The sequence below is a fragment of the Hirundo rustica genome, chromosome Z (assembly GCF_015227805.2).
Source record: "Hirundo rustica isolate bHirRus1 chromosome Z, bHirRus1.pri.v3, whole genome shotgun sequence".
In the NCBI taxonomy this organism is placed as follows: domain Eukaryota; kingdom Metazoa; phylum Chordata; class Aves; order Passeriformes; family Hirundinidae; genus Hirundo; species Hirundo rustica.
In genome coordinates, this window is record NC_053488.1 from 45888034 (window position 1) to 45914907 (window position 26874).

Here is a 26874-nt window from a genome sequence, read left to right on the forward strand (position 1 = left end):
AACAACAACTAGTACAGCATTAATAATAAACAGAACCAGGAGCCTCAAGGGGCTTTGTTTCACAAAGCCTGGGGCAGTCTGATCTCTTATGACTCCGAGAGCATCAAGATGGAACAGTGGAAAACTCCTGGGCTGGTGGCTGGAAAGGCAGGATGTGCCCGGCAGGCAGGGGACGGGGATGGGGACGGGGAGACGGGGTCGGGGGGAATGTCCCGCCAAAGTGAGCAGGGCTGAAGGAGCTGCGATGGCTGGACAGGGCTGGCCCAGCTCCAGCAGGGCAGGTGAAGGGGGTTCCGAATTCCTGGGCACACAAGCAGACGATGGTAGATTTCCCAGGATAGGACTTTCTGTTGACAGTGGACTCCTGCCGCAGCAAGCAGCAGCTGGACTGTCCTCTCCGATACCGAGAGCAAGAAAAAAAGAACAGCCCCCAGCTCCCCCAGCCCTGTCCTCTTCCCTCCCCCAAAACTCATGTGATCTTCCCCCTCCCTCAGCCACGTCTTTTTTGTGGGTCAAGCACCCTCTAAGCATAAGTACTTTTGTCTCTTAGCAACTTATGGGGAAAAATATTACAGGAAAAAAAAAAAAAAACCAAACCAAACCTAAGCCCCAACAGGGAGATGGTTTGATATTGTCAGTAAAGCTTACTTAATAGAGCCGTGAAAAGTTAAGAACGCAGATCTGGCCACAGGTTTTAGCTGGGCTTAGGAACATCAGTACTACTTCCCACGAACCCTCTACATCTTCAATGAACTCTTAACAGAAATGGAAGGATGCATGTGAAACAGTTACCACATGCCCAATTCTTTCAGTAAGAAGTTATATGGACCAAAACAAAAAGAAAACAAAAATACTCAATATTACATAAATATTCTAAAAGCACTGAAGTTCACATACTTCCACACTTCCCTTCTCCAATTTGTCTAATACCTTTTTTTTTTTTTCGTTGTGCTGAATGAGCTCCTCATCCATCTTTACAACTCACTTTAATACTTCATCTCCTGGCACTAGATATAATCACTGCTGGCTTAAGGCAATAAGTAAACCTTCTACAGTAAAAGAATAACCTGTACCAGCAGCATAGCCATCACACTTCACAATGATCAATAATCCTTATAATTCATACTTCAGTACTTCAATATGTTTATTTATAAAGTAATTTAATTTTACAGACAAAAAAATAACAATACAGAAGAAAACATCAACTTAGTCATAGTCTCAAATGGTGTGCTTCATAACAAGCAAAATCACAATCAGTACAGTGGATGTTACAGATTTTACTTAATACAATTGAAGAGTTGGCTAATGCAAACTTTCTTCAAAATAACGGAAGTTGAATAAAATCTGTAATGATTTTAACTCTTTAGCTGTATGCACTTTCTACTTAATTAGCACTGATGTACCACTTACACACAGAGGACAACAGATCAAGTTCTTGAGCTTTAAACAAACAGGAGGAAGACATAACCCTTCATGCCTGAGCCACACCACAGAGCACTGGCTCCTGTTTTCTGCGAGGCATGCAGTGCTGCCCTGAAAAGTCATCATCTGGAAGCAGTACCCAAGTCTGGGTCCTGGAACATCAACACCAATCGAGCATTCTGCCTGAATTAACAACCCCACACCTTCTAGGACATCTGTTTTGCTTTTTAATGGTAAAAGTGCCTTGCAAACCCAGCTGAACTGCTCCTCAGGAATGAAGTTCAACTTTCACATAGGGCAGTGCCATACAGACACAGTAAAGTTCTGTTGCAAGTACTGGTGTGAGAAGTATTTGCTGAGAGCTCTTAATCATGCAGTTTTCCACACTTTTTTCTGCATAACAAAATTACATACCCAACCAGTAAGATACAAATTTCATCCCCACAGTTTAGTAATTTTGATCAAACATGCTTAAAAAAATTTGCAAAGTTCTTTTTACCACTGGAAATGTGTCACAGAGAACTGTGTTTGCAGGATGTGTTTTCTTAAAAAGCTATGAATGCCTTATTTTAAAATGATTAATGCTCCATGAGCTGTAATCTTTTTCGTAAAGGCACTGAACTATAACCTACACTGGAAACAAGAAGCCAGTCCTTCTGATCAAGAATATAAATACTTAGAAATGACAAAATACTCTTGTTTTCAGTAAAATCCATAGAGACCTTTCCAAATTTAAACATTCTGTACTCTGTGAAATGTTAACAATTACTTAAAAGGAAGTGCTTTTTTTGCTTTTTTTCACAGAAGAATTGAGGGAGGACTCAAAGACACTTTTGACTTCCCAGAAAAAGTTAAGTCTTGCTGAACCTAGTATTTTCAATGGAAAGGCAAGTTAAACCCCAAGTATTTTGTTTTATTGTGCTGCTACCAATCTGGAATATTTCCTCTGGAACAATCTTGAATATGGCCAAAGTAATTGTTGGTTAATGTTGACTTCCTTTTAAATTCACAAGCTACATGAAAAAGTGAAATGCACACACAACACAAATCCTACGGGATCTATCAGTGCTTACGTATGAGATTAAGAACAGTGCAAGTACTAGCAGTTAGCCTACTTCTATTCTTGAACTACACTATTGCTATAAATGCTTATGAACAAAACCCTGTTATGGAAGAGTTTCTAAGTCTAATTTACTTTAAAAGCACCTTCAGTTAGTTTGTATAAATTTACCATATCTTAAATAATTTTGGTTGTTTCAAAAGCTGAAATAGTGTCATAACAAAACCAATTTGAAATTATGAAGTTGTGTATAAGCACCAGATTATTTAACATTTACAGTGCAAGACTTAAAATTGGTTTATTTACAGAAATCAGTATCAACAAGAGAGACTGTTCCACTAATTTTTGTAACTATGAGCTTCCTAACACATTTAGAATATAACCTCCCAACTTCAAACATGAAGGCACCTGGCTTTACCTCTGGAAGAGAAACCTGTTGCTCAGAATTTGTAACAAAACCCCAAGAATCTGAGGATTAAGCAGCCCACTGACCCCACAACTGGGCAGCCAGTTACTCCTGAAGCAACAGTGCTGTCTTGCACCACAGGATATTGGAGTTTGGATTCTTAATGTAGACTCTTTGCTCTTTACATCATAATGGCATAAGTGCAAAAGCAAATCACCACATTAAGTAAAGGCTGGAAGAACTGTGTTCCTAGCTGAAAGTACAATCTGAAAGTAAGTATGTTAGAAGTAGCCAAGCCCGAAGCCTGCCTTGTTTTTAAAAGGAAGTTACATTTATAACAGCCACAGGTAGGTGAAGGAAAATCACTTAATATTGTTCTCAAATCACCAAATTAGTTCAGGAAGGTTGGAGTACAGCACAGAAGCCTGGAACAGTGATTAGGCCCAAAATTTCATCAGAAACTATTTATGCATGTTTGGTCTAAAGAATTTACATTGTGTTAAAAAATAATACTTTGATTGTGCAATAAATAAAGAAATTTCCTCCTCTCCTTCCCAACCGCTGTTGCCAGACTTCTAACTATGCAAGACACAGTTACTTTCAAAAGCTGGATGACTGATGTACATCAAGGAGCTGAAGTCAGCAGCACTTCAGTCACTTAACTGGGCAGGCCAGTCTTCAATCCAAGGTCAAAGTACAGAAACATTCTGAGGAGAGATGCTAAAAACTTCATGCTAAAGCAGGGATTTGATGTAGTACTAGAAACTGCACACTAGTACCAGACTCCTAGCACCACACAGCTGTAGGGGTTTTTTTCTAAATATTTGTTTACTCTGCAAGTTGATTCCAAGAACACTGACTGACCATTATCTGAATAACCCCTAACATGGCAGCATTCTCAAATTGACAGTGTTTGTTTTTCAAGTATCTCAATACCAGGTCTCAAGTCAGACATGCAAACAGCTCCTATTTCCCTGTGTCTAGCTCCTGCAAAGAAAAAACTCACAGAACTAAGGCCTGTATCTCACTTGCTATTTCTTCACTGTTTTATGGAAAATAACGTAAACAGTACTTCTAAATTTAGACATACAGTTATAAAGGGATGGTAAATAAACAACAGTAAACAAAATGTTCATGGTGCAGGGCATGATGGAGCCCACCAAGTGGATTACATGCCACCACACTTACACTACTTACATTTACTTTAGGAAAAACCTTACTAAGAAAGCAGAAAGCAATGCTACTACAGGAAATGGTACTCTTATACAAATAAGTAATTTATTGCATATTTATCACATTTATTTGCAACTCACATTAAGGCTAGGTTTACTAAAATCAATGACATATGTATAAGCTTCACTTTGGGTTGCGTAATGAAGCAACCAATGTCTCTTATACTGAAGCAACCTTTCACTAAGAAGAAAAAAATGACACAGTAAACAGAGGACAGCCAGCATCTCCTATTCAAAGAACATGCTTCCATTGGTCTAAAGACTTCCTCTTGCCTGGGACTTGCCAAGGAAGTCCTTGCCAGGACTTCCCAAACAGATGACAGATGCTCCAAATTCACTGTTTCATCAACATCCCCATTATTTCACAGAGCACTAAATGATCTATAACTAATTCATCTGAAAAGTCAACTTACTTATAAAAATATTTCCACAGCCTGTTATTTAATTATGCCTTAGGAGAGTCCTGCTAGCTCCACAGGCAGTAGCAGCCTCAGGATATTATACAAACTTCTGCCTCACTATGAGTAAAGGCACTTTTGCTGGGAAATCAACTAAAACAGGACAAAGAAGTAACTAAAGATTAGTTTTCACCTGAAAATGAATAACATAACCTCCTCCAGTATTATCCTTACCTTCTTAATTACTCTTCTTTGTCATTTTATGGCCTTTGGACACATTGAAGGGAAAAAGAAAAAAAAGTCAAAACTAGAAAGGTAGATTGAGCTATTTCACAATTTGGTTTTGAAAAACAAGGCCGTCAGAACCTTCGTCCTCCAGAAGGAGGAAATGCTGTAGTCCACTTCTCCTGTTGACTGATACAGAAGTTGAACACTCCCATGGCCAAAATTACAGCATTAGAGTTCCTAATCACCTGGTGTCAGGCAGGTGAATAAACTAGGACAAAGTTCTAAAGCTGTTTCTGAGGAAAACAGTAGGTATATGAAGAAGGGTGGTTGAAGGAAGACTAAGATTTTGGTTTTGGATGACATATATGAGTTGCATAAAACTCAGTGCATGTACATATACTACAAGGCTGTAGTTCATTCAACCTATGAAGTTATCAATTCCCTCTATTCTAAAGTCCATTTTTAAATCTGGGACATGCTTGCTATCACAAGCTGCTGTGACAAATTATTTCAATGCATTTCTCTCCAGTGCAACGCACATGATCAAAACCCACTGACTTGAAGGTGATGTAACAGCTCATCACCTCAACTCTTACAGGTTTTTTTTTTTTTTGTGTCCCCTCCATCCTCACCCCATCTTTCATATTTTTCCTAAGAAAGCACTGTAGCTGAAAATGACTGAGGCTAGATCATTTAAATGTTAACTGCAAGTGCAATTCAATACTACTGGATATATAGAGAGCAGATACACTACACAAGAGATCTGAGGACAACAGCACAGAATACAATACTGAACACCCTTGGAATAGTTATTGGAAGCCTGATTAAGCTGTTCACACAATGCCTCTATTATCCATGCACCTGTCTTCCTCCTCAGCGAGATCTAGAGAGGCTTATTTACATTCAGTACAAATTCTACACAAATAACCTCTCACAAATAAGTTTAAGCTTCTCTTTTTTGGAAGCAGCTGCTTTGTAACTTCTTATGCAGCTGTGGGCAGTGCACAAGAGCTAATTTAGACACTTTGAAGGGCTGAGTTTTACCCAGTTTGAGTGTCGTTATTGAAGACCAAGGAAGAGTAGGTACAAAAAGTCAACATGCTATAGATTTGACTCAAGTACTAGTGATTGGCAGCCAACAAAAACTATCAGTGTGAAGGAGGGAAAGTATTTGGGGCTAACAATCAGTACAGAGAAAGGGTGACAGGCTGAGGCTAGGTTTGAAATGTGCAACTTGGTTTGAAAATCACTAAGCCAGAGGTGTCCTCTGAGAATTAGTTTCATTGCCACTGCGTAATATTGCAATGTCCTACAAAATAATGACTAATAAGCCCAATAATTTACATCAGAACAGTTAAAAGATTAGCAAGCTGGCATACGCCAACAGTTAAAAAAAAGTCAATGACATTCTACAAAACACACAGCAAGTTAAAATAAACAGAATTTAAAACCATAAAAAACAAAACACAAGTAAAAAGAATGCCCTCTAATGCACAGCTAGGAACAAGTGAACTGAACATTGGAAAGGTACTTTTGTGGACAAAGGCTAGACTGCATTTAAAGTGCAACACTTGACTATGCCACTCCGATACTGCAAAGGGAACACACCCTTCCAAACCAGCAGTCAGTCCCTGCATTGAATTTTAAAACAAACAAACAAAACAAAATAAAAACCTCCTGAGAAAGAGTAAGGCTAGATAAAAAACCCTCTCAATTGCAACAGGCAAGTCTGATTCTTACTCCTAGTAAGTTTGCTGTCAGAGGTCAAAACTTTTCATTATGGCATCATGGTCGAACTTGAAACTCAAGAAAGCTCTGGATGAAAAAGCAAATTTGTAATGGCCATTGCATGCCATAGAATGTCCCTCAATATGTTCTGGCAGTGGGTCTTCACTGGAGCAACACATCTCATATGCTGCTTCTGCTTAAAGAGAAAAAAGTATGAAATAAATTTTAAATGAGCAGTTGCCAATAAAAGTATCAGTAACAACATAAAGCCATACCTCAAACATATATCCTATTAATAACAAAATCTGTATGTTTGGTCATAAACAGAAGAAGGTAACTCAAACAGCCATATTTACAAGTTCTCTAGAGGCTAGAACAAATCTTCAAATTCACTGCAATCTGGAAACTCTTTCAACAGCCAGTTTTACACATATAATACTGTTTCATTTCTCAATAGGCATTTCTTAATAAGGAGGGGAAAAAAGTGCCACTGCTTCCTGAGCAGTAAGTAAAGAACTGCGTCCACTCTGTTGCAGCTTATTACTAGGAGGACAGAAAGCCTCGAAACAACACTTAATCAACAGCACTGTGTTGACTCAGATGCTATTTTTCTAAACTAGCTTCTAGTTACTTTTTTACTCAGCTACCTGGTGGCCACCTGGATCAGTCAGTCTGCATAATTAAAGAGAAAAATAGCAAGACCAACATGAAACAGTATCTTTTTCATTAAAAAACAAACAAAACCGCAGACTACCTTGGAAAAACATGGCTTTTTAAGATTTGGAAGGTTGGCATGAGGAAAAGCCCTCAACCATCATTATTCGGGTGCCTTCAGCCTGTAGCACAGCACAGTGGATGAGAATTCTGACTGCACTTGCCTGTTTCAAAGTTATCTTGAAGTCTTCTTGGATTAAGCCTTTTTTCACATTTCTAGTGAAGAGAATGACAATACATTACACATTTTATGATAAAGAAACTGCATTATATTTAAACATCATCTAACAAACATGCTGGTTATATCTGCTTTGACACACCTCATGTGTGAATTATTTGTATGCTGAGCGTGAATACTCAGCTTTAATTCTGTCACATAACTTGAAGCAGCAAACTTGCTTTAAGTCCAGAAGTCTTTCAGAAGCTTGCAACCTTTTAACAGTCACTAAAACATTTCTAATATGCAAACTTTTATGGAAAAATTTTGAGTACTTTCTAACTGTTTTAAGATGGAAGGGTCTTGCATATGGCAGTGCGGAATCAACACTGTACACACATAAGCCCACTCTTCAATGAGCTTGTCCCCAAAAAACCAAGGGGAATCTATTTGCAAACATGCTGCTACCGCCAATTAAATTAACATGCTTTAGAGACACAAACTTAGAACTGTTTGGGGAAGAATTATTTTAGCCCCAAGTATTGCTGATGTAAGTACACAAATACAGAAAAAATACGGCTCTTTGCACTTCCTGCAAATTAAGAGTTTCCTGGCCTTCAAATTACATCAGAAGATTATCACAGGGACACAAAATATTTCAACTTTGAAAGACTGACCATCATGAAAACACAAGTGAAACAGAAAAAGAGAAATATTTAGAAAACTCTGAGAAAAGCCTACATAGTAACTGTGGAGCATTAACAGTTGTTTCCATGAAGATCTTACAGATTACCATTACAGTTTGCTCCTATCCTTTCAAATTTCTGGGCAGTCAATTCACTCTTCTAGACTCAGACTCAAACATAACTAACAATTTCTTGCTGCGGTGAGGATTTTAGGACGAGTTTATGGTTTCTGTATGTTTACATGAATAAGAAAAAGAAGGTAATAACCACAAGCCAGAATGGGAAGAATCTAGTTTAAAGCCTGTAAACAAGAGAAACTAAAGCCTGGACAAGCCAGCTCAGCTGCATGGAGAACTGGGGCCTCACTGCTTCACAAGAGCCAACAAAGCATACTGAAGAGCCATAAAAAGCAGGGAATCAAAAGCACATTCTACTATAAAAGGAGCACAGCCCAGTGAGTCTACTCCCTTTGAGAAGAACTGGACAAACACAATTAGTAATAAGCAAAGAAAAGTAACATGCAAAGAGTGTGATTCCAGAATTTACAAATTGCTGTAAACAGCCCTACTGTATGAGTAAAAAACTATCTGAGAATTATGGCATCCAAGCCAAAAGTCTGGCATCAAAGTCTGTGTCTCAACATTTGTTTGATGGAGAGAAGGGAAATAATAAGCATCTGCATCCCCATTTTCTAAGTGTTGTATAACAAAGTCCCATGCTTACATTAAGACACATGAATAAATGTGTACTACACTGAGTTACTACTACATACCACAGAAGGCTTTTACATAACAGGACCCTGGAAAGCTGCAAGACTGTGTATTGAAACAGCTGTAATTTTCAACAGCTAAAATGACTTCTAAAATGAAAACTTTGAAATTTAGTACACTTGTTTATAGATGTCTATGCACACAAGGTCAGAAATGTTATACATCTACAAACACGTATCAAATACTCTGATCAAACATACTCTTGATAGATATGCACTCTATTTGTTTCAGCAGGACATTGTCCTGGACATTTGTTAAGCATTACTGGAACCTACTAAGGACACAGCCATTGCATGTTTCTTACCAAGGTATAGTTTTGCTTTACTGGTTGACCCTGCAGTCCATTTGTTCGCTTCTTTTGGCTGAAAGGGTCTTGATTTTGTTTTCTGCCATTGTTCCTCAGGCTCTGACTCTGCTGTTAAGTCCAAAATAAGTAGAGGGAAGAGTTTAAATGGCAGAATTAGACATCATTGCACTGATATTTTCTACTTAGTAACTCAAACTTCCTTCCAAGTAAATTCAAAACATGTAAACAGTTTCTTCGGCAGAAAAAACTGAAGCCCACTGAAATTAACCAAACATACACTCAAGCTACAGGACCATCAGCTGTTACTCATTCTCTCTTGCACTAGGACAGAATTAACAGACAATTAATTCAGGTCAGTGAATTTCCATGCACTCATGCAGATATACTAGAGATAACACGAAAATGGCAAGTACTAATTACTATCTGTACATGACACAGCACAATTACTAGCTGATACCACCACTACTAGTGTGAGATAAATCAAAGAATTCCCAAGAATATTCCCCAACTCCATGTTTCTATTTTTTGCATTCCGTGGTGATGAAATTCACTATTTTTGTCCTAGAGACGAAACCCTTATGAACAAAGACATCTGTTTTAAATAGTTGTCCTAGGGTGACTTTATGATGTTTGTAAACCCAATTATCTATTCTTTTTATGCTGGATATTAAGTTCTGCACCCTTAAGACTGGTTCTGAGAGCGAAGGGGGTAAAAAGAAAAAACTCAGTTTGCTAGTAGAAACTGCATTTGCTCCCCCGCATCCTTCACAGACAGTGTTGTCTGTAGTACGGCCAGTGAGAGAGAGCTCGCCTTTGCTTTTTAGTTAGTTTTTTTTGCTAGCTGAAGCAGAGAAGTTCCCTAGACTGTGGTTTTTCTCTTTTACTTGGAACTGTTTAAATCTGTTCTAGACTGAAAACCCAGAAAAACACTGGGAGCTCACGCCTGTGGCCCCCTGGGGCCCCGGACAGCATTTTCCAGCACGAGAGAAACTGGTAAGAGACTAGACAAGCTGAGCTACAACCCATAGCAAGGACTTTCTCAATTTTTCCATCTTTCCTCAGAACAGCAAGACATTTTGTTGTTAATATTATTCATTTTTTATGCTTGTAAACAGTTTACTTGTTAAATAGTTTTTCTCACAAGGGCTGCATGAATTTGCTCTCTAGAAGGACCCCATTCAGAAGTGTCCTCCCAAAATCTGCCCTAAACCAAGACCATAGTCCAGATGCATATGCTTGCCTAAGAAAAAGCCTACCTTTATTTTCAAAACTTCAGACACCTCAGAATGATTATATGGCTTTTGTGGCTGTTTTGGCTTCACCAACTGCTCTCCTGAAAAGCCATCTGTAAACACCTGTTGACTACAGCGAAGTTTGGATCTAGTACAAGAAAACAAAGACAATTTACAACAGAACTTTAAATTCACTGAGAGCAGAAGACAAGTAAGAAAGAATTTTCTGCTTTTTGAGAACAATCTGGAATACAATCTTAAGTAACCTAGTATGCAAACTCTAATAGTGCGAACTGGCATTTGTGTTCTCCACAGACAAGAGGCCGAGTCCACATTAACATTTGTCCTGTTGTTTGTTGGTGTTGCCCTGGCTCTAATTACTTAAGTCCTCTCATAGGGATTACAGGTTTTAAAGTTGGCTCTACCACTTTTCACTCAGCTGAATCTAAAGCCAGCAGCACTCGTTCCCCTACTGATTCCCACAGGTTTTATCTAGCTAGCCACTTCTTAGAGTACTTTACAGTCCTGCTTTAGAGAGTCCTACTTTTCCTTCGCAGAAGTGCCGGAAATATTGAATTTGAAGCACTGGAAGTTATCTACTTGCTTTAGCTTCTGGGGTTTTTTTGATTCCCATACACAAGACTGAGGAAATAATCTGATATCTGTGTATCATGACACTAACTAAGGTCTCACCTTACAATACTATGGTGCAAGTCTACACTTTTTTTTTTTTTTTTTTTTTTTTTTTTTTTTTTTTAATTTACCTATTACTGGAACACAAATCTTTGGAGAAAGAGAAAAGGATAAGCAGTATTGTATATAATTGTCATTGTATAATACTGTCATATTTGTATGATCAGTGTTTTATAAGAAAGAATACAGAGATGTTAAACTGACCTGATTCTTACCTAGCTTTTTCCAAGTTGGGCTTAGAGGGTGTGCTCCCTGCAGATGAAAAACCATTGTCACTTTCTGAGGAGTCTCCATTCCTTCGGGAAATCCATTCCCTCAATGGCCTGTGAACAAGGATAAGTACAACAAGATCTACTTACCAAAACAAATCTAAAGAATTTAAAGCTGTCTGAAAGACACTGGCCTAGCATTTGCCTCATCTCAAACATACCTGATGAAGGGAATTGCCATAAAAAATTTGTTAGGTGCCAAACCCAGCTTGGACTTCGGGGTCATGTCATTTCTGTGGCATGGTAATTTGTCGATGGAAAACCACTCAATATTCTAGAAAAACAAGAAATAAAATCAAAATACCCTCTATTGTAGACTTAGCAGAATGTTACAAATGTGTATCAGCCACAATTATTTCCTTTAATTAAAAAATTACCATGGAAGACTTAAATTAACAGGCCACAACAGTGTTTTTCACAAAAGGTCAATTAACTCCTCCAAATGCCACTACAGTAGCAGATGGTACAGCATAAACTCATTGTATGATATTGCACCTAAAATACGAAAGGTAGTAATCAGCAACTAAATTCTGAAAAAGGGTTTCATAAACAAACCAACCAAACCACAGCACACAGAATGCCATAAATAAATGTAAAGCTTTGAGTAGTTTTCAATAACTTTTTACTTAAAGTTAAATCAATAGTGGACCACCAATACCCATTCAAAAGTAAGAAGGGTGTTTAGTTTGATAGTAAGTTTCAGGTTTTGTTATAGAAAAAAACCATGGAGATAGGATAGGATTTGTTACTGTTTATATGTTACATTTTTAATAGTTAAAACTGTACACTTCACAGAATGGGGAACAAAATCAGGAATTCTCACCCCAGACAGTGTAGAAGAACCCACATGAGATTTGCTATCAGAGGACCTACTCCAAAAGCGCCAGGTCCAGACAAGATGCAAATTATGGAAATAAGTTACAAACCAAACAATTTTTCAATATTGTTCTACAGTGAGTACAAAACCAGCCTGCCTGGTGTCATTAGATCAGATGAAGACAAAGCTTCAAAACTCTGTCATTACTAGAACTCTTCAACATTCCCACACATACAGTCACTGTTCTTAAAAGTACAATATTTACTGTATATCTTTAAAAAAACCCTCAAATTTCATCTTACATTTTAAAAAATAGGTCTCTAATGCAAGAAATTAAGTCCTGTCCAATCGAATACTTTTCCTATTTAGAAAGCAAGATGCCCTGTTCAGTATCACAATCTGCATTTTAAACTGAATTGCCATAAAAGAAAAAAACATACAAACTTCAAAGATTATAGATACCACAGACAAAGGTTCCAACAAGTTGCTACATGAGCCTTTGTCTTTCCCTCTGACAATACCTTTTAAAAGCCTAATGGCACACAATACATCCAAAATAGTTTCCTTTTTCTGTCCCCTGCCCAACCTCCTTCTTAAAACATACTATTTTTTAATTTGGACAGTATTAGCCATGAAAGAGAAAACAATCCTTAGTTTGCCCTTTTGATATGTAGGCTTTTGCATGTCCCCAACTAATAATCACAACTTGAGAATATACAGTTATATATGCATCTGTAACTAGGAATAGTATGAAATTATTAATATAGTCACCATCTATGAGAAAAGGAGAACTGTATTTTAGCAACATGCTCTATTGTCTTCTCATGATGAATGGAGATGTCAGACAGATGGTCAAGTATCAGACTTGCAGAAGAGCAAGTGAGCTGCAAGAGGTCAACAGAAAACCCTACAGTGCAGAGATGCCACTGGTACCTAGCATTTGAGGTGTTCATTGTGCTTAGTGGGTTCATTATCTCACACATTTCTGGCTTTAAAAATCAACCTCTGCAAAGTTCCTAGAGATTCCAAAAAAGTAGCACATACCCGAATTTCCCTTCTAGTTTTGGGGTTGAATTTCGTGGTCTTGGGAACTCCTGGAATGATGTACAGCCGTGCTAACTGATCATTAATTCGCAGCTCAATGTAGTCCTCTTTGCAGATATAATCTTTTATGTCAAACCCAGTTTCTTCAAACACCTGAGAAGTATTCAGATGAAATTAGTGTGTGTGTGTGTATTCAGTGCTATCCTTTCACAATCTATTACCACAAGTGAAGGAATGACTTATTTTTCAGATATATCCATGAAACCTGCGGAACAAACAAGCCTTTACACATAGAAATTTGCTCAGAAATAGAAGTATCTACATGTTTTAGACTTCTCTAAGATGGCAGACCTGTAATGCAAGTTGAAACAATTCTATTACACCTTCATGAAGCAATTTATTAATATAGATGGGGTTAGTGCTCATCAACTTCTGAAATACTACTGAACTCTGTAGGCACTGCCAAGTGAAGACCTCTTCAATCAGATTTTACACAGATGCAGCTTATGGTTTCACATCCGTGCTGACTCCAGTGAAAAAAATTGAAATATTTATTTCAGATACAAAATAAATTATCAGTCTTTCCACAATGAGAATCTAATTTGATGGAAGAAAGATGATAACAACAGTGGTGTTCATTAGTGTCACCTAAATAGATTTTTCAAAATAACACCATCAAAAGATTTTTTTCCCCAGTATAACTATGCCCCCTTTAATGCTTTTGCTGGCATAACTTGAAGTAAAGAGGAAGACATACTTCATGTAACTCCTTCCTGAAGCAGCTGTGTCTAGTTTATCTTTAGGTATAGGTATACTTAGGATAGGTATACTTCAAACAAACAAACAAACAAAAATACCCCCAAACCCTGTGATTTCTCATATGCTGATTTAGTCTAATTTCCCTCACCTTAATTTTCTCTCTCAAAAACTCTGGATGTATTATGTTGAATCAACACTGAATTTGTACCAGTAATATGCTTTTACAGGCCATTATGAATATGCAGCTTCACTACACATCTAGGTCTCCGGGAGTAATAAATACCACAGATTATTTTATTTTTCAGATTTTACTTGCCACATACATTGATTCTTGTTCCTGCATAACTGAAAAATAGAAAAGTAAAGTTCTTCACAATTTTTACATAAAATTCTACAATCTCCAACTCAGCTCCTTAGACTCTTTACATAGACCAGTGTACGCAGGCTGAATTCCCATTCCTTCACATTTGCAGTTATGGTGACCCTTAAAATTAATACGACATAAGCCATAAATTACATAAGCTTTCCCAAGCACCACAAGTAATACTTAAAAATAAATTCACAGTTCAGCAGAGAACTTTAAAAACAGTACTATCTCTTCATTTAGCACATTAATGCAAAATAATGTGAAACATAAACCCTGGTTTGGGTGTTTGTTTGTTTTTGGTTTTGGTGTGGTTTTTTTTTTAATTATATAACCTCAACCTTGATTACCATTTTGGAACTCAGAAAGGCACCAGAAGGTACATCTGCAAGAACAGATTATTTATTCATGGGATTTTAATAAGGGGATTACCTAAGTAAAGTGCCTTTTCACCCAACACATATATCCTGATTTCAGCAAAATTTCACTTCTTTATCTTAAGAAGCTGATATAACTTACCTCTCTAGCAGCACAGTCATGAGGTGCCTCTTCCTTATTTACTTTCCCTTTTGGAAATCCCCAACCAGATTTTGCTAAATAGCCCTGAACCAAAAGAACCTACAAAATACAAGGGAACACAACTGTCAAATATACAAGTGCTCACTTCATTAAATGTCTTCCATCCACCATCCCCTCGTTCTCCAAAAGAATATGTTAGCCTCAAGGAAGGAAACCATTAAGTTTGCTGTGTTCTAGCAAGAACTGCGAATTTTTTTAAGGAATTGTATAACACAGAATTAAAATACACAGAAGAAAACAAACAGACAAAAACAAACAAACAAACACACACACACACACACACACACACACACACAAAAAAAAAAAAAAAAAAAAAAAAAAAACAACAACACCAACACCACCCACCAAACAAAACACCACAAAACCTGAGAAGGATAGCAAGCACAAGTGCTTTTACTGGCTCACATACTATATTTCTGTACACAGCACCAATATCAAGTAACTGTCAGATCTCTACAAGTCTTGACAGTGAACGCAGATTTCTTCAGAAGAATGTAAACACCAAAGAATTACTTCTTCCAGCATATGCCATCCCTCCCTCTAGACAGTCCTTCACAAATATTTCCATACTTACATTTTCAAGTGTCTCATCAAGGATAATTGCACCATAGGTTGGCACTCCCATTTTGTATTCTTTCCACTCATCTAAAACCTTTTGTACATCTTCACCTTGAGGCAGTAAAAAAGGGCAGTGATTGAAGAGTATAGCAGCATGTTAAAGATAAACTTAAGCAGCCAGTTCCAAAGCACATACTGAATACAAAAGATATCCACTCAAAATTCAGAATAAACACTCCCTCCCCTAAGTCCTTTCAAGATATATTCCCTTGGAAATAATAATAATAAAAAAATGAATAATCCATTACAAAACACTAAAAGTCAGAGCGCATCAAGTAATTCAGCAATTCCTATGCAAAGCAATCTAAATAAATGGAAAAAAACCCAAAAGCAAAAAACCAAAACCAAATTAAAAAAAGACACCTCCAAAAAAAACCCCAAACAAAACAGAAAAAATAAAATAAGAATCACCAAGAAAAACGATTGCACAAGGCTGCTTGTTTGAAGGCAGATAATTTTGAAAACAGAAGTAATCCCTCTTATTTTGAATACATATTACCTACAAACACATTTTCTTAATTTTGAAATGAGCAAGACAGAAAAAATTTCAGTTCCTTGTGCTTGAAGTAAATGGGAATAAATTTTTGCCACAACCATTTGTTAAGATTACAGCACAGAATCCTATCTTTAGCATTTACTATGCAAAAAAAAGTCTTTTAAATGGCATATAGTTACAGGAATCTAAATTCTAATACACTTTATCAAAACTCGCCTAGCAGAGAAAATATAAACAACCATTATAACTCTAAAATTTTGAGAGAAAATCTGCAAGTCCTTAATAAAAGTATTACTATTATATATTACATATGTTATACTATCAATAAAGATTACTCCACAGAATACTTAAAAATACACTGCAGCAGAATATTTGCGGCAAATACGGGCTAGAAAGGGAAATATGTAATGAACATATAACATCTATTACACTGCATTTTTCTGCAGTCCCTACAACTACTAGGAGAATTTTGGTCTGAAAATACATTTATAATTAAAAATATACATAAAATTGCAGCATAACATTAACCAACAGAATATATTTTTACAGTTTACTGTTAAAAGGTTTAGTGTTTCAAAATAAATATTATGAAACTAACAGATAAGTATGTTGTGTAGTGACACCATGGATAATAATATCTTCAAAGTTAAGAGCAATATTCCAATCTGTCATCAAGAACATACAGGAAAAGGTTAAAACTAAAACACTTGCTGGATGAAAGTCACAAAGTTTTCTCTAGCAAGGACTAGATAGTTCACATTCCAGCAGCCTTTGCAAGCAACAAAAAAAAAAAAGCAGAGGCCAACCACCTGAATTCAGTAAAAATGCAGTCTCTACCCTATAGAAACTTCAGAAAAAATACATACCACTGCCCATGAAGAACACATACTACCTTCAACTACGTTAACATTTATGTCATGTTTACTTGAAAATTAGTTAAACAGTGGAGTTCAGTTTGAAGAGCACCAACAGTTTACCCTCAAAACCAACCTAGCATGCAAAGTGCAACCATGAGGAAAAATCCTCAAACATCAGAAACTGACTGTTTTCCATAGTTCTTTAGCAATCCAAGAAGCATCTCTTTTGTGGGTGCCACAAAATTATGGAAGCTGAGAACTCAGTAACAACATATACCTAGCAATACTAACTTTTAATCATTAACACATGAACTGGTATTATCATACTATGAAATATTGTTAACAATATTCAGTTTGCACTTTACCACTGACACATAAAATAACTGGAGTAATAAAAAGGATATCAGCTTTAGCAAAGTCTCTTATCCCACACTGAGGTAATCCTGGTGTGTTTTGCATGCAGAAATCCAAATAAAACCAATGGGCAAGTTCAATCTGAAAACACACTCTGATTGCATTGTCTCTCTCTTCACTTGGAATGTGCAAAATAAATCGGCTGCCAGGAAAGAAAAACAGTAAGATTAGACAAATCTACTGATTTAAATACAGATAAAAATAAAACATTGCAACAGTATAATTCTTGATCCATTAGCACATACCAACAGACCACTAGATCCTCCTCATGTTCCACAAGGACAGTAAAAGTTTTCACAAAGTAAAATACAGCTTTTAAAATCAAGAAGGAAAATTGATTATTATGTTCTTTCAGAAACATAAAGAACAATATACTAAGTAAATTAACTGTTGTGAAAACAGGGAGTGTGAAGACAACCTACTTAAATGGCTGTTACAAAAATGAAAGCATTTTTACAAGTACATTAAAGAATATCTGCATACTCTTGTAAGATATTTCAGTGCTTTTTTATTCAGGACACAAGTTGAACATAGCTATATATTTTCACTTAAAACCACAGTAATCCAATAATTTATGTAGATTTTAAAATAAAATATGATCCTACTTATTTTCTCAGTCAGAAACTGAACATGGACAATCGGGTTTATCCCAGATACCGGCACACAAACAGAGTCACTGAGCTAAAAGTTTAAGCAGCATTGTGTGATAGCCCATTTTAGTTAAGCAGAAGAAGCTTTATTTATTTATCTATGTATTTATGAATTTATATCACAAGCAGAATGCTTTTTTTTAGAAATTTAAGGTCATACACCCCACTGAATTTATACAATTTGATGGGGATATTTGACATTCAGCTCCTGAGTGCCACCAACTAAATTCCAAAAGTGCATAATACCATTGCTCAAACTGGAAATACTGTAACTTTACTTAAAATTTGACAAGTATGAATTGTCACAGGATGTCAGAATTGGTTGCCTCTCCAAGGCACTCTGGCCAAGGACAGAGGCAGAAGGTCACTGGCGCACAAGGCACACTCTTGACATTCCCCAGGCCTCCAGGCACATTCACAGGTCCTGCAAATACTAGCACAGGTCTCCTTTTCCACCCCATAGCCCTGCCCAGATCCCAGACCCTCACACCCATCACACAGGTCCCTGCTCCACCACATGGTCCAGTTTAAAGTTTGCTACAGGTCTGAGGAAGACACCTGTCCCTCCTCCCACTCAGTGCACAGGCTGTGACCCACAGTTCTGCTGCAGCTGCCTCTGCTCTACCCCTAACTCCCCTCACTCATACCATTCCCCCCACAGAAGCTGGTTTCCAGGACACTCATCATTGCCACCCCAGACACTGGGAGCTGAGACCCTCTCCCTTGGGAGTGGCTGGCACTGAGATCTGCTCCCTCACTCCAGCAGCTGACACCTTGCCCACTCTCACACACAATTCCCATGAATAGCTGGCTGTATCCTTGCAGCACACATATACAGCAAGGGGTAGAGAGTGGAATTATACAGACAAAAATAAATATTTACTAAGAAGATGTAAGATAGCCTGTAAGATGTAAGGATAGCCTGTGGCACTTGGACAGAAGGGTCAGACACAGAAGTGCACTAACTTGCCCAGTTTTACAGCCAGCCTCTTTTGTACCCCTTTCTGCCTACCCTTGCTTTGTCCCTACCTGCTTGTCTTTTCTTCTGGCACTCCTCCCAACCCAGAGTGTGGGATCTCTCAGGTCTAAAGTCCTAGCAGATACAAAGGCCAAGCTGATATTCCTGGGACAGATGCCTGAGGTTTCCTGGCAGCTGGTCAATTAGTGCAATTAACAGGTTTGTTTCTTGCCATTGTATCCACTTCTGATTTCTTAGGTCTGTATCTACATATTCTTTCCACTCTGATTTCCCTACTTTTTTCCTATTTTCCAAGAGCAGGTCTACACTCAGATAAACTTGCTGGAATTAAGTATATCCCCTCATCAACCAATGGCCAGATTTGGTTTCCACCACTGCCTTCCTTATCATTCCTCTGTTGGGTTTGTAGCCTTGTATGCTTTATTTGTGGATTTCTCATCTTCTCATCCAATTTCCACCCTGAAAAAAGACCTTGTCCGGATACCCTTAAAGACCCTGGCTGGCCTAGGAGAGAGTCTGTGTGAACCTCATGAATTTCAACATGGCGAAGTGCAAGGTCTTGTGCCTGGGTTGGGACAATCCCAAGCACAATGCAAACACAGGCTGATCAGAGAATGAACGGAAAGTAGCCCTGGGGAGGACAATCTGGGGTGTTGGTGGATGAGAATCTTGACATGAGCCGACACTGTGAGCTGCCAGACCATACTTTTGATGGAACAGTGTGCACAGCAAATTGAGGGAGGCGATTCTCACCCTTTATTCTGCTCTGGTGAGACCTCACCTGAAGTGCTGTGTCTAGCTGTTGGAATCCTAACAAAAGAGAATGGGGACCTGCAGGAGCAAGTCTTCACTGAGGCCTTCCAGAATCTAAAGCGGGCTATGAGAGAGCTGGAGAGGGGCTGTTTACAAGGTCATGTAGTGACAGAACAAGGGGGAATGACTTTAAACAGAAAAAGGGCAGGTATAGATAATTGGAAAAAAATTCTTCACAGTGAGGGTCGTGAGGCACCAGCACACATTGCCCAGAGAAATTGTGAATGCCCTGCCCCTGTAAGTGTTCCAAAACAACCTGGTCTAGGAACTATCCCTGCTTATAGGAGAGGGGCTGGGATGAGATGATCTCTAAGGGCCTTTCAACCCAAAGCAGTCTATGATTCTATGATTCTCCCTTGCATAAGTAACCTTATTCACATCAACATCTTACCACTTCCCGATTTTCAACTGGCACTACCACTCCCAATTTCTTTTGAAGGCTCTATTCTGACTGCTGAAAAGATCCCTTATCTATAAAACAGCTGTAACTAAAAGATAAAAACTTAGAAGCCTATTTCACATCTAGTTGATGTTTCTTGCCCCAGCACTGCAGCTGAACATAAATCTAAAGTTAAAATATGCAGCAGTATCAAAGAGGAGTAAGAACACGGCAGGCATTAGGCTCAGAGAACAAGAGCAAAGCCAAGTAGAATGATATTTATTAATCAAAAAGTTAACATCTAAGTTACTTGGAGTGACTGAAGTGCTAAAACCAGACATCTCTAGGTTGTTCCGGGTGCAGGTGCAAGGTGCTGGCAGTGATGGGCCAATGCTGGACACACTGTAGGACAGCTGAATGCAGCAGCTGAGATGGTGGTGTGTGTGGGGAAGTGTATTTAAAGACAAAAATACCAGACAGGCAGAGGAAGCGAAAAAAACAGCATGAAAAAGCAGTGCAAACACCAAAGCTGGAGAAGAAAGAGAAAGAGATGTCCACCCTACAGCCTGTGGAGGATCACGTGCTGGAGGAGATGGATATGTCCCGAAGAACCCTCAGCCTGTAGGAGTGATCCCACACTGGAGCAGGTGCAAAGCCTAAGAAGGAAGGAGCGGCAGGGAGGAAGTGTTACAGACTGACCACAACCCCATTCCCCATCCCCTGAGCTCACAGGGGAGGAGGTAGAGGAAAATAGAGAATGAAAGGATGAAGTCAACATGAAGTTTCCCAGGGAAAAACAAGGATGCAGAAAAAGCTGTTTTTCAAATATTTTTGAAGAGGGGAAGTGTGTGGCTGGGTGAGCATTTGGCTACTTAAGCAAGGTGAACCAACCACAGTCCTGAAGTCAAAAAATGGGGTAACAGCACTTGTTTACAAGACAAGGGGAGAATCAAGAAGCTGCAAAACCCACATTACGTCTCTGCACCTCCATATGTTTACTCAGGTAAACAACTCCACAGAACAAGACAGCATGACAAAAACAGACCATGGATACCTGCGACTCGTTACTTAATAATACCCATAATTGAGCAGGAAGAATCATTTTCTACCAAAATTCCCACTAATATATTGAAGGATGTAGAAGTGACTGATATTTCTATAGCACATTGATAACGTTAACACAATTATAATACAAAACACCATTTCGAAGATAGAAGATGACACTATCGCAAAGAGACATAGTAAGACGGGGGACTGATCCTATTACAATGTAAGATTCAAATATTCATATGCCCTTCTACCAGTCACCCCACGGAAATTACACTAACAGGCTGTATCAGTTTTGTAATCACTGCAATTCCCCTCTGGATTTTCTGAAGTCTTAAATCCTGTGTCATATGTGAGCAGAGATCTGACAAGTTCCTCTCTCTGCAGGGAGCCCAAAGGAGACACAATGGAAACACAAACATGCTTCACAGGCCAGATTTAGGGAACTGAAAATTTATATGCCTATCACAAACCCTGTCTCTTGCCTTAGACAAGCACAAAACAATACTGAGCAGGACAGTTCTACCTTCCCGTGGTATTCTCACTTCTAAACACTTTCACTCAGTTGAAAACCAAAACTACAGTAAGTGGGTATCCTTCCTCTTCACTAACCTTTCCCTCTTTCACATAAATACGTCATAAGGAGTCCCTTGGAGGTGGTAAGATAGAAGGATTATTTCATGCCAAATATCACATGCAGTTTTGTGTCATCCCATTCTGGCGATGACAGACAAATTGCAAAGTTTGAAGGGTTGCACCACAGATGATCAGAGGCTGAGACCATACATGTAAAACGCAACTTCCCCTTTTTAAACAATACAGAATCCATGCTTTATGAAAATCCAAACGCAAAGCCCCTTCAACAAGAAAAGTGTTTCACTCTGGAAGAACCGACAAGCGGGAGAGGGCGGCTTCAGACCGACGGATGTTCCTGCGGCTCTTCCTATTCGCTGGCACCTTCCCTTCCGGCAGAATTAACTCACCAAAAAGGACCCCTTGACACCCCTTCCAAATGAAACCAGATCTGGGAGCAGCAAATACCGCATCAGTGGTCGGCTACACGTCACGCCAGCCCCACGCTCCCAGCACTTCTTTCACCTGCGCAAATATCGCCGACGCAGTTCCACCTTTTCCGACCCAAACCCCGCAAGAAATCCCCACAATGTTCTTCTACTTTCCCCGTGCACTCAGGTCCTAGCCCGCCGCCGGAGCAACCCCAAACCAGGTCCAGAGGGTGCCGCCGTTCCAGGACGGATTCCATCGGGAGGGCGGAGACTCGGGTTCGGGAGAAAGGGGGCTAGCCTCGTCCTTCCGCTTCCCGGCTGGCTGGAACCACTCAGTCCGGGTGGTTCCGCACCCCTTCAGTGTCCCGAGCATCCCGGGCCCCACGGGGCACGGAGCACCGGGCAGAGGCAGGCGCCCTTCCCGCCCTCCGGCAGCAGCTGCACCGCAGCCACAGGGTCGCCCCCGCCCCACGGCCGTACCTGCATAGGTCGTCAAGGACGCTGCTGGGGATCTCGGCCCGTTTGGTCTCCATGGGGAAGCACGGCTCATCCCGACGCGGCGGAGGCCGGGACGCAGAGAAGCGGCGGGCGCGGGGACGCACTGCGGAGGGGGGCGGGGGGGAGTGGGAGTGGGGGGTAGCGGAGCGGCGGGTCCCGGGGCCAATCTGCGTACACCGCCGGCGGACCGGCGACCAATGGAGCGGGGTATGGGGTGGGACCGGCACGTTCAGGTGATCGCGGGCGGCCAATGGGAGGCGCGGGGTCGTCGCGAGCGCCGTGATAACGCCGCGCGGCCAGGACACGGGATGGGATGCAGAGCAGTTGGGCTGGACGCGGTACGGCTGCGAGAGAGCGGGCGCATCCCGCCCCTCTGCTCGGCCCTGATGGGGTACAGAGGCCACGAAGATGAGGATGATGTGGAGCATCTCTGCTTTGTGAGGAAAGGCAGCGGGAGCTGGGCCTGTTGAGTCGGGAGAAGACTGAGAGGGGATCTCATTAATGCAAATAAATATCTCCAAGGTGGGTGCCAGGAGGATGGTGCCAGGCTGTTTTCGGTGGTGCGAAGTGACAGGATGAGGAGCAATGGTCATAAACTAAAACATAAGTTCCACCACAACAGGAAGAAGAACTTCTTCACGTTGAGGGGTTGCAGAGTTCTGGAACCGCTGCCCGGGTAGGCAAGGAGGGTCTTCCTCTGGAGACATTCAAACCCACTTGGATGCATTCCTGTGTCACCTGCTCCAGGTGACCGTGCCTTAGTGGCGGAGGGGCTGGAGGGGATGACCGCCGAAGGGGAATAATTCTGTGATTCTGCGAAACAAAACCGGCTCCAGTGGCATTCCTGGAGGAGGCGCCCTGGAGGCAGAGGGTGTCGCTGCTCTCTCCGCGGCAGCTGCTGTAACCTCTGATTTCAAGTAGCACCGAGTATTTGATGCATTTCTCCTCTTGTTCTTCCCCGTCCTTTCCTGACCAAACTGCCTTTCCCCTTCCTTTCCTGACCAAACTGCCTGAGCTCTGTCTGGCTGCTCTTTCCCCCCAGCGGGATTGGGGAGAGAATCAGCAAAATGAGAAAAGTTGTTTATTGAGATAAAGACTAATTTGTCTAGTAAGTTATTAGTATTGGCTATTAAACTATGGGGAATGCAAAAGCTGCACACGCAAGAAAGCAAAGCAAGAAATTAATGCACTGCTTCCCGTGACCAGGCAGATGTTCAGCCATCTCCAGAATGGGGCTCCATCGTGTATAACAGTGACTTGGGGAGACAAATGCCATCACTGTGAATGTTCCCCCTTTTGTCTTCCCCACAGCTTATCATCCTGATAATGATGCTATAAGGTGTGGAATATAATCAGCACTGTGTTCAGCAGAAATCCAAAGCAAAACTCCATACTAGCTAATTAGCTTTGCCTCAGCCAAAAACCAGCACACAGAAACATCAGTCCAGCATTGCCCTGAGGACACAACAAGTAGGTACATTCACAGTTCAGTTATTGACTATTAGGCACAGAAAGCAAGAGATGTATCCTTTACCTCTTTTCCAAAGTGTTAACAAAGAACAGGATGCTCCATGATAGCTCCAGAAGTATAAGGGAAAGGCATTCAACCAGGTATAGAAAGAACAATATTGGAAGAAGACTTTGGAATCCATTCTTGCTAAGAGCAGCAGCAGTAGTATTTATATATATTGGTGCCTCACTCATGACCAAACTCCACTAAGTGGTATTTGACAGTGACTTTTGCTCCACTCCCTTTACTGCTGTAATGCTTGAGGTGATGGGTGGATCACTTTAACACTGACTTACACAAGTGTTTTGTTAGGGAAAGTGAAGTCCACTAACAGTTCTATTGATATGTCTAGACAGAGGAACAGCTGGAAGGGTCTATGTTTCAAAGTGATCCATCCCATTGCTGATCCAAAATCTCAATTTTTAGCAGAAAGAGTAGATGTAAGAAGTTCTTTAAAGTTGTACCATCTGGATTGTTTTAGGTGTTGCTGCTACTGTTTTGCCCTGCTTTGCTACATTCACAAACTGCCTCCATGTCCTGGTCCCCATCTCCCATGTGGATTTGGTACCAGGAGCTCCTACAATTAATAAAGAGGAAAAAACGTGGCTTAGAAAATGCATTTTGACATCTCATGCTATCTATGGTACTTTTAGCCACATAATGGTTTCTGAAAAATACCCAACCTGATACAATGAAGAAGCAAATGTGTCAAATGTCCCAAGTTACAAATTACTCTTGGATAATACAGTTTCTTAACATATGAGAAATGTACTACCCAAAGAATATAATGGAAGTTTGTAGACAATGTTCCAAAACAAGGGAAAGAGGAGAGACACATTTGAACATTTCTGCTTTTTCCATTTTGGAGACATTGCTGGAAGACTAGGTTAGCCAGAACATGAACATAATAAAAAATATGTTCATAAGTAGGATTTGGAGCTGTGTATCATTGTACTTTCTTTTTCTTGCTGTGTGTTTTCTAATTTCTTTGATAAACTACCATGCACTCCTTTCACCCATTAGCTCTCATGAAGCAAGGTGAGTTAAAGCTGACACATTCAGGTTATATTTTCCCAAAGATAAATCCTCCAGGGAGCTTGCATGCTTTGGTGGTAAAGTTGGCAAAGCTCCACAGGCAATTAAGCGAGTAAGAAGGCCAAGCGTAACACTGAGAAGCTCACCCAATTCCCACACCACCTCACAGCTACAAGCAATGTGCAGAATCACCCAGTGGTGTAGTAAAACTGGTTTTTAATCACTGCTTATTAGTCAGCCTTCGCAGTCAGAAAGCCAACAATAAGATACTTGGAAAATAATGTTGTTGTCTGTTTGCACTTAGCATGAGAGAAGGTGACAGAAAATAAAAAAGGGAGCAGCCATTTGCACATTCAGAAAGGGATCTCAGAAGAAGAGTTGGATTGCACAGAACAAGCAAGAGCTGAAAGTGGAGAAAGTTTTGCTTGGAAAATCTCACCAAGGTGAGAATTGCATCAGATAGGAAGACACTCTCAGGTGCCAAGCACCAGCCAAATCCAGAACTCAATAAGCATTTATTTGCAGTTTATGTGAACTAGAATAAAGACTGAGGCAGAGCCTTGAGAGTCTGCAATCAAGACATTGCAGACTTCAGCTTGCCTAAGTAACCAGAAAAATGCATTAATTCCACTCAGCACTTCAACAAACAAATTTTATACTCAAATCTTCAACAAAGGATGGAAGTGGCAGTTAAGTGGACTGAAAAGCAATACCTTCTGTAAACAGTATGAGCTCAGCACCCTCAGTTGCTTCAAGTCAGTATTTTGGGTCAAATTTGTATGCAAGGAGACAATGCAAGCACTACTGCTTTGCTCCATGTGTTACATTGTAAAAGATGTGTAAAGAGCTGGCACAGACCATCAGGAGGACGATGATATACTATAGAGCCAGTACCATATAACCCATGTGGAGAAACACAAACACTTAAAATAGATTGAAGCAAGTTTTAGGTAAAGCAGATCACCTACACAAAAGGTAATGAAAATTTAGGCTTAAATCTGTGTTCATCTTGATTCACTGATGGTAAAGGAAAGAGAACTATAAAGATCTGGAAATAATCTGGAAGGGTTTCTAATAAGTGAAAAGGACCACAGAAAGGGCCACACTTGTGGTGGTGCACAAGACATTATAATAAGATGCACTTAGTAGCAAACTTGCATGAAGAATGGTACCTAAACTCTGGAGAGGTTCTTTGAACCTTGCAGAGAAGATAGGAAACACACAGAAAAAGGTAAGCCAGCGATCATGTATACTTTATGTATAGAGAGCTGTGGTGAGCCTGTTCAGAAAAATCTGTATTGGGCTTTCCTAAGACTACAGTGCTTTCATAATCAGATCAAATAATTTATGATCTAAGACTTTGCAGGTAATCCCTTATTTAGTGGCAATAATGTGCATTGTTTTACATACATGACATGATGTGCTACAGGTCAAGAAGCAGGACTTGTTTAGGCAACCCTGATCTCAAACAGGCTTAACCAGCTGGTCCAGGTAACACACACATCCCTTGGGATGTGATCATCCATTCAAAGTCAAGCAGATTGCTGGAGGAAGTCCAGCACTAGCACCCCCAATAGCAGCAAGACATGGACCTGCTGCATGAGTACAGAGGACCACAGGCAGGATGATCAGGGGGCTGAAGCACCTCTCCTGGGAGACAGGCTGAGAGAGATGGGGTTGTTCAGCCTGGAGAAGAGAAGGTTCCAGGG

General features: G+C 40.0%; 1 protein-coding gene and 1 long non-coding RNA gene across 2 annotated transcripts; one reads left to right on the forward strand and one right to left on the reverse strand.

Annotated features, from left to right (window-relative positions):
* Window positions 1-1120: 1120 nt before the first annotated feature.
* Window positions 1121-22734, reverse strand: DCP2 (decapping mRNA 2). The gene is made up of 11 exons (XM_040090446.2): window positions 22603-22734; window positions 17241-17392; window positions 15440-15567; window positions 14806-14904; window positions 13164-13316; window positions 11464-11576; window positions 11249-11356; window positions 10365-10488; window positions 9106-9216; window positions 7353-7404; window positions 1121-6667 (listed from the first exon to the last, which is right to left on the reverse strand). Exons 1-11 carry the CDS (start codon window positions 22653-22655, stop codon window positions 6504-6506), a joined length of 1257 nt encoding a protein of 418 aa, XP_039946380.1. The 5' UTR covers window positions 22656-22734; the 3' UTR covers window positions 1121-6503.
* A 210-nt stretch (window positions 22735-22944) lies between these two features.
* On the forward strand, window positions 22945-24875 carry LOC120765522 (uncharacterized). Its single transcript, XR_005704444.2, has 2 exons — window positions 22945-23142; window positions 23243-24875. It is a non-coding gene; the product is annotated as an uncharacterized LOC120765522 (long non-coding RNA).
* Window positions 24876-26874: the final 1999 nt, after the last annotated feature.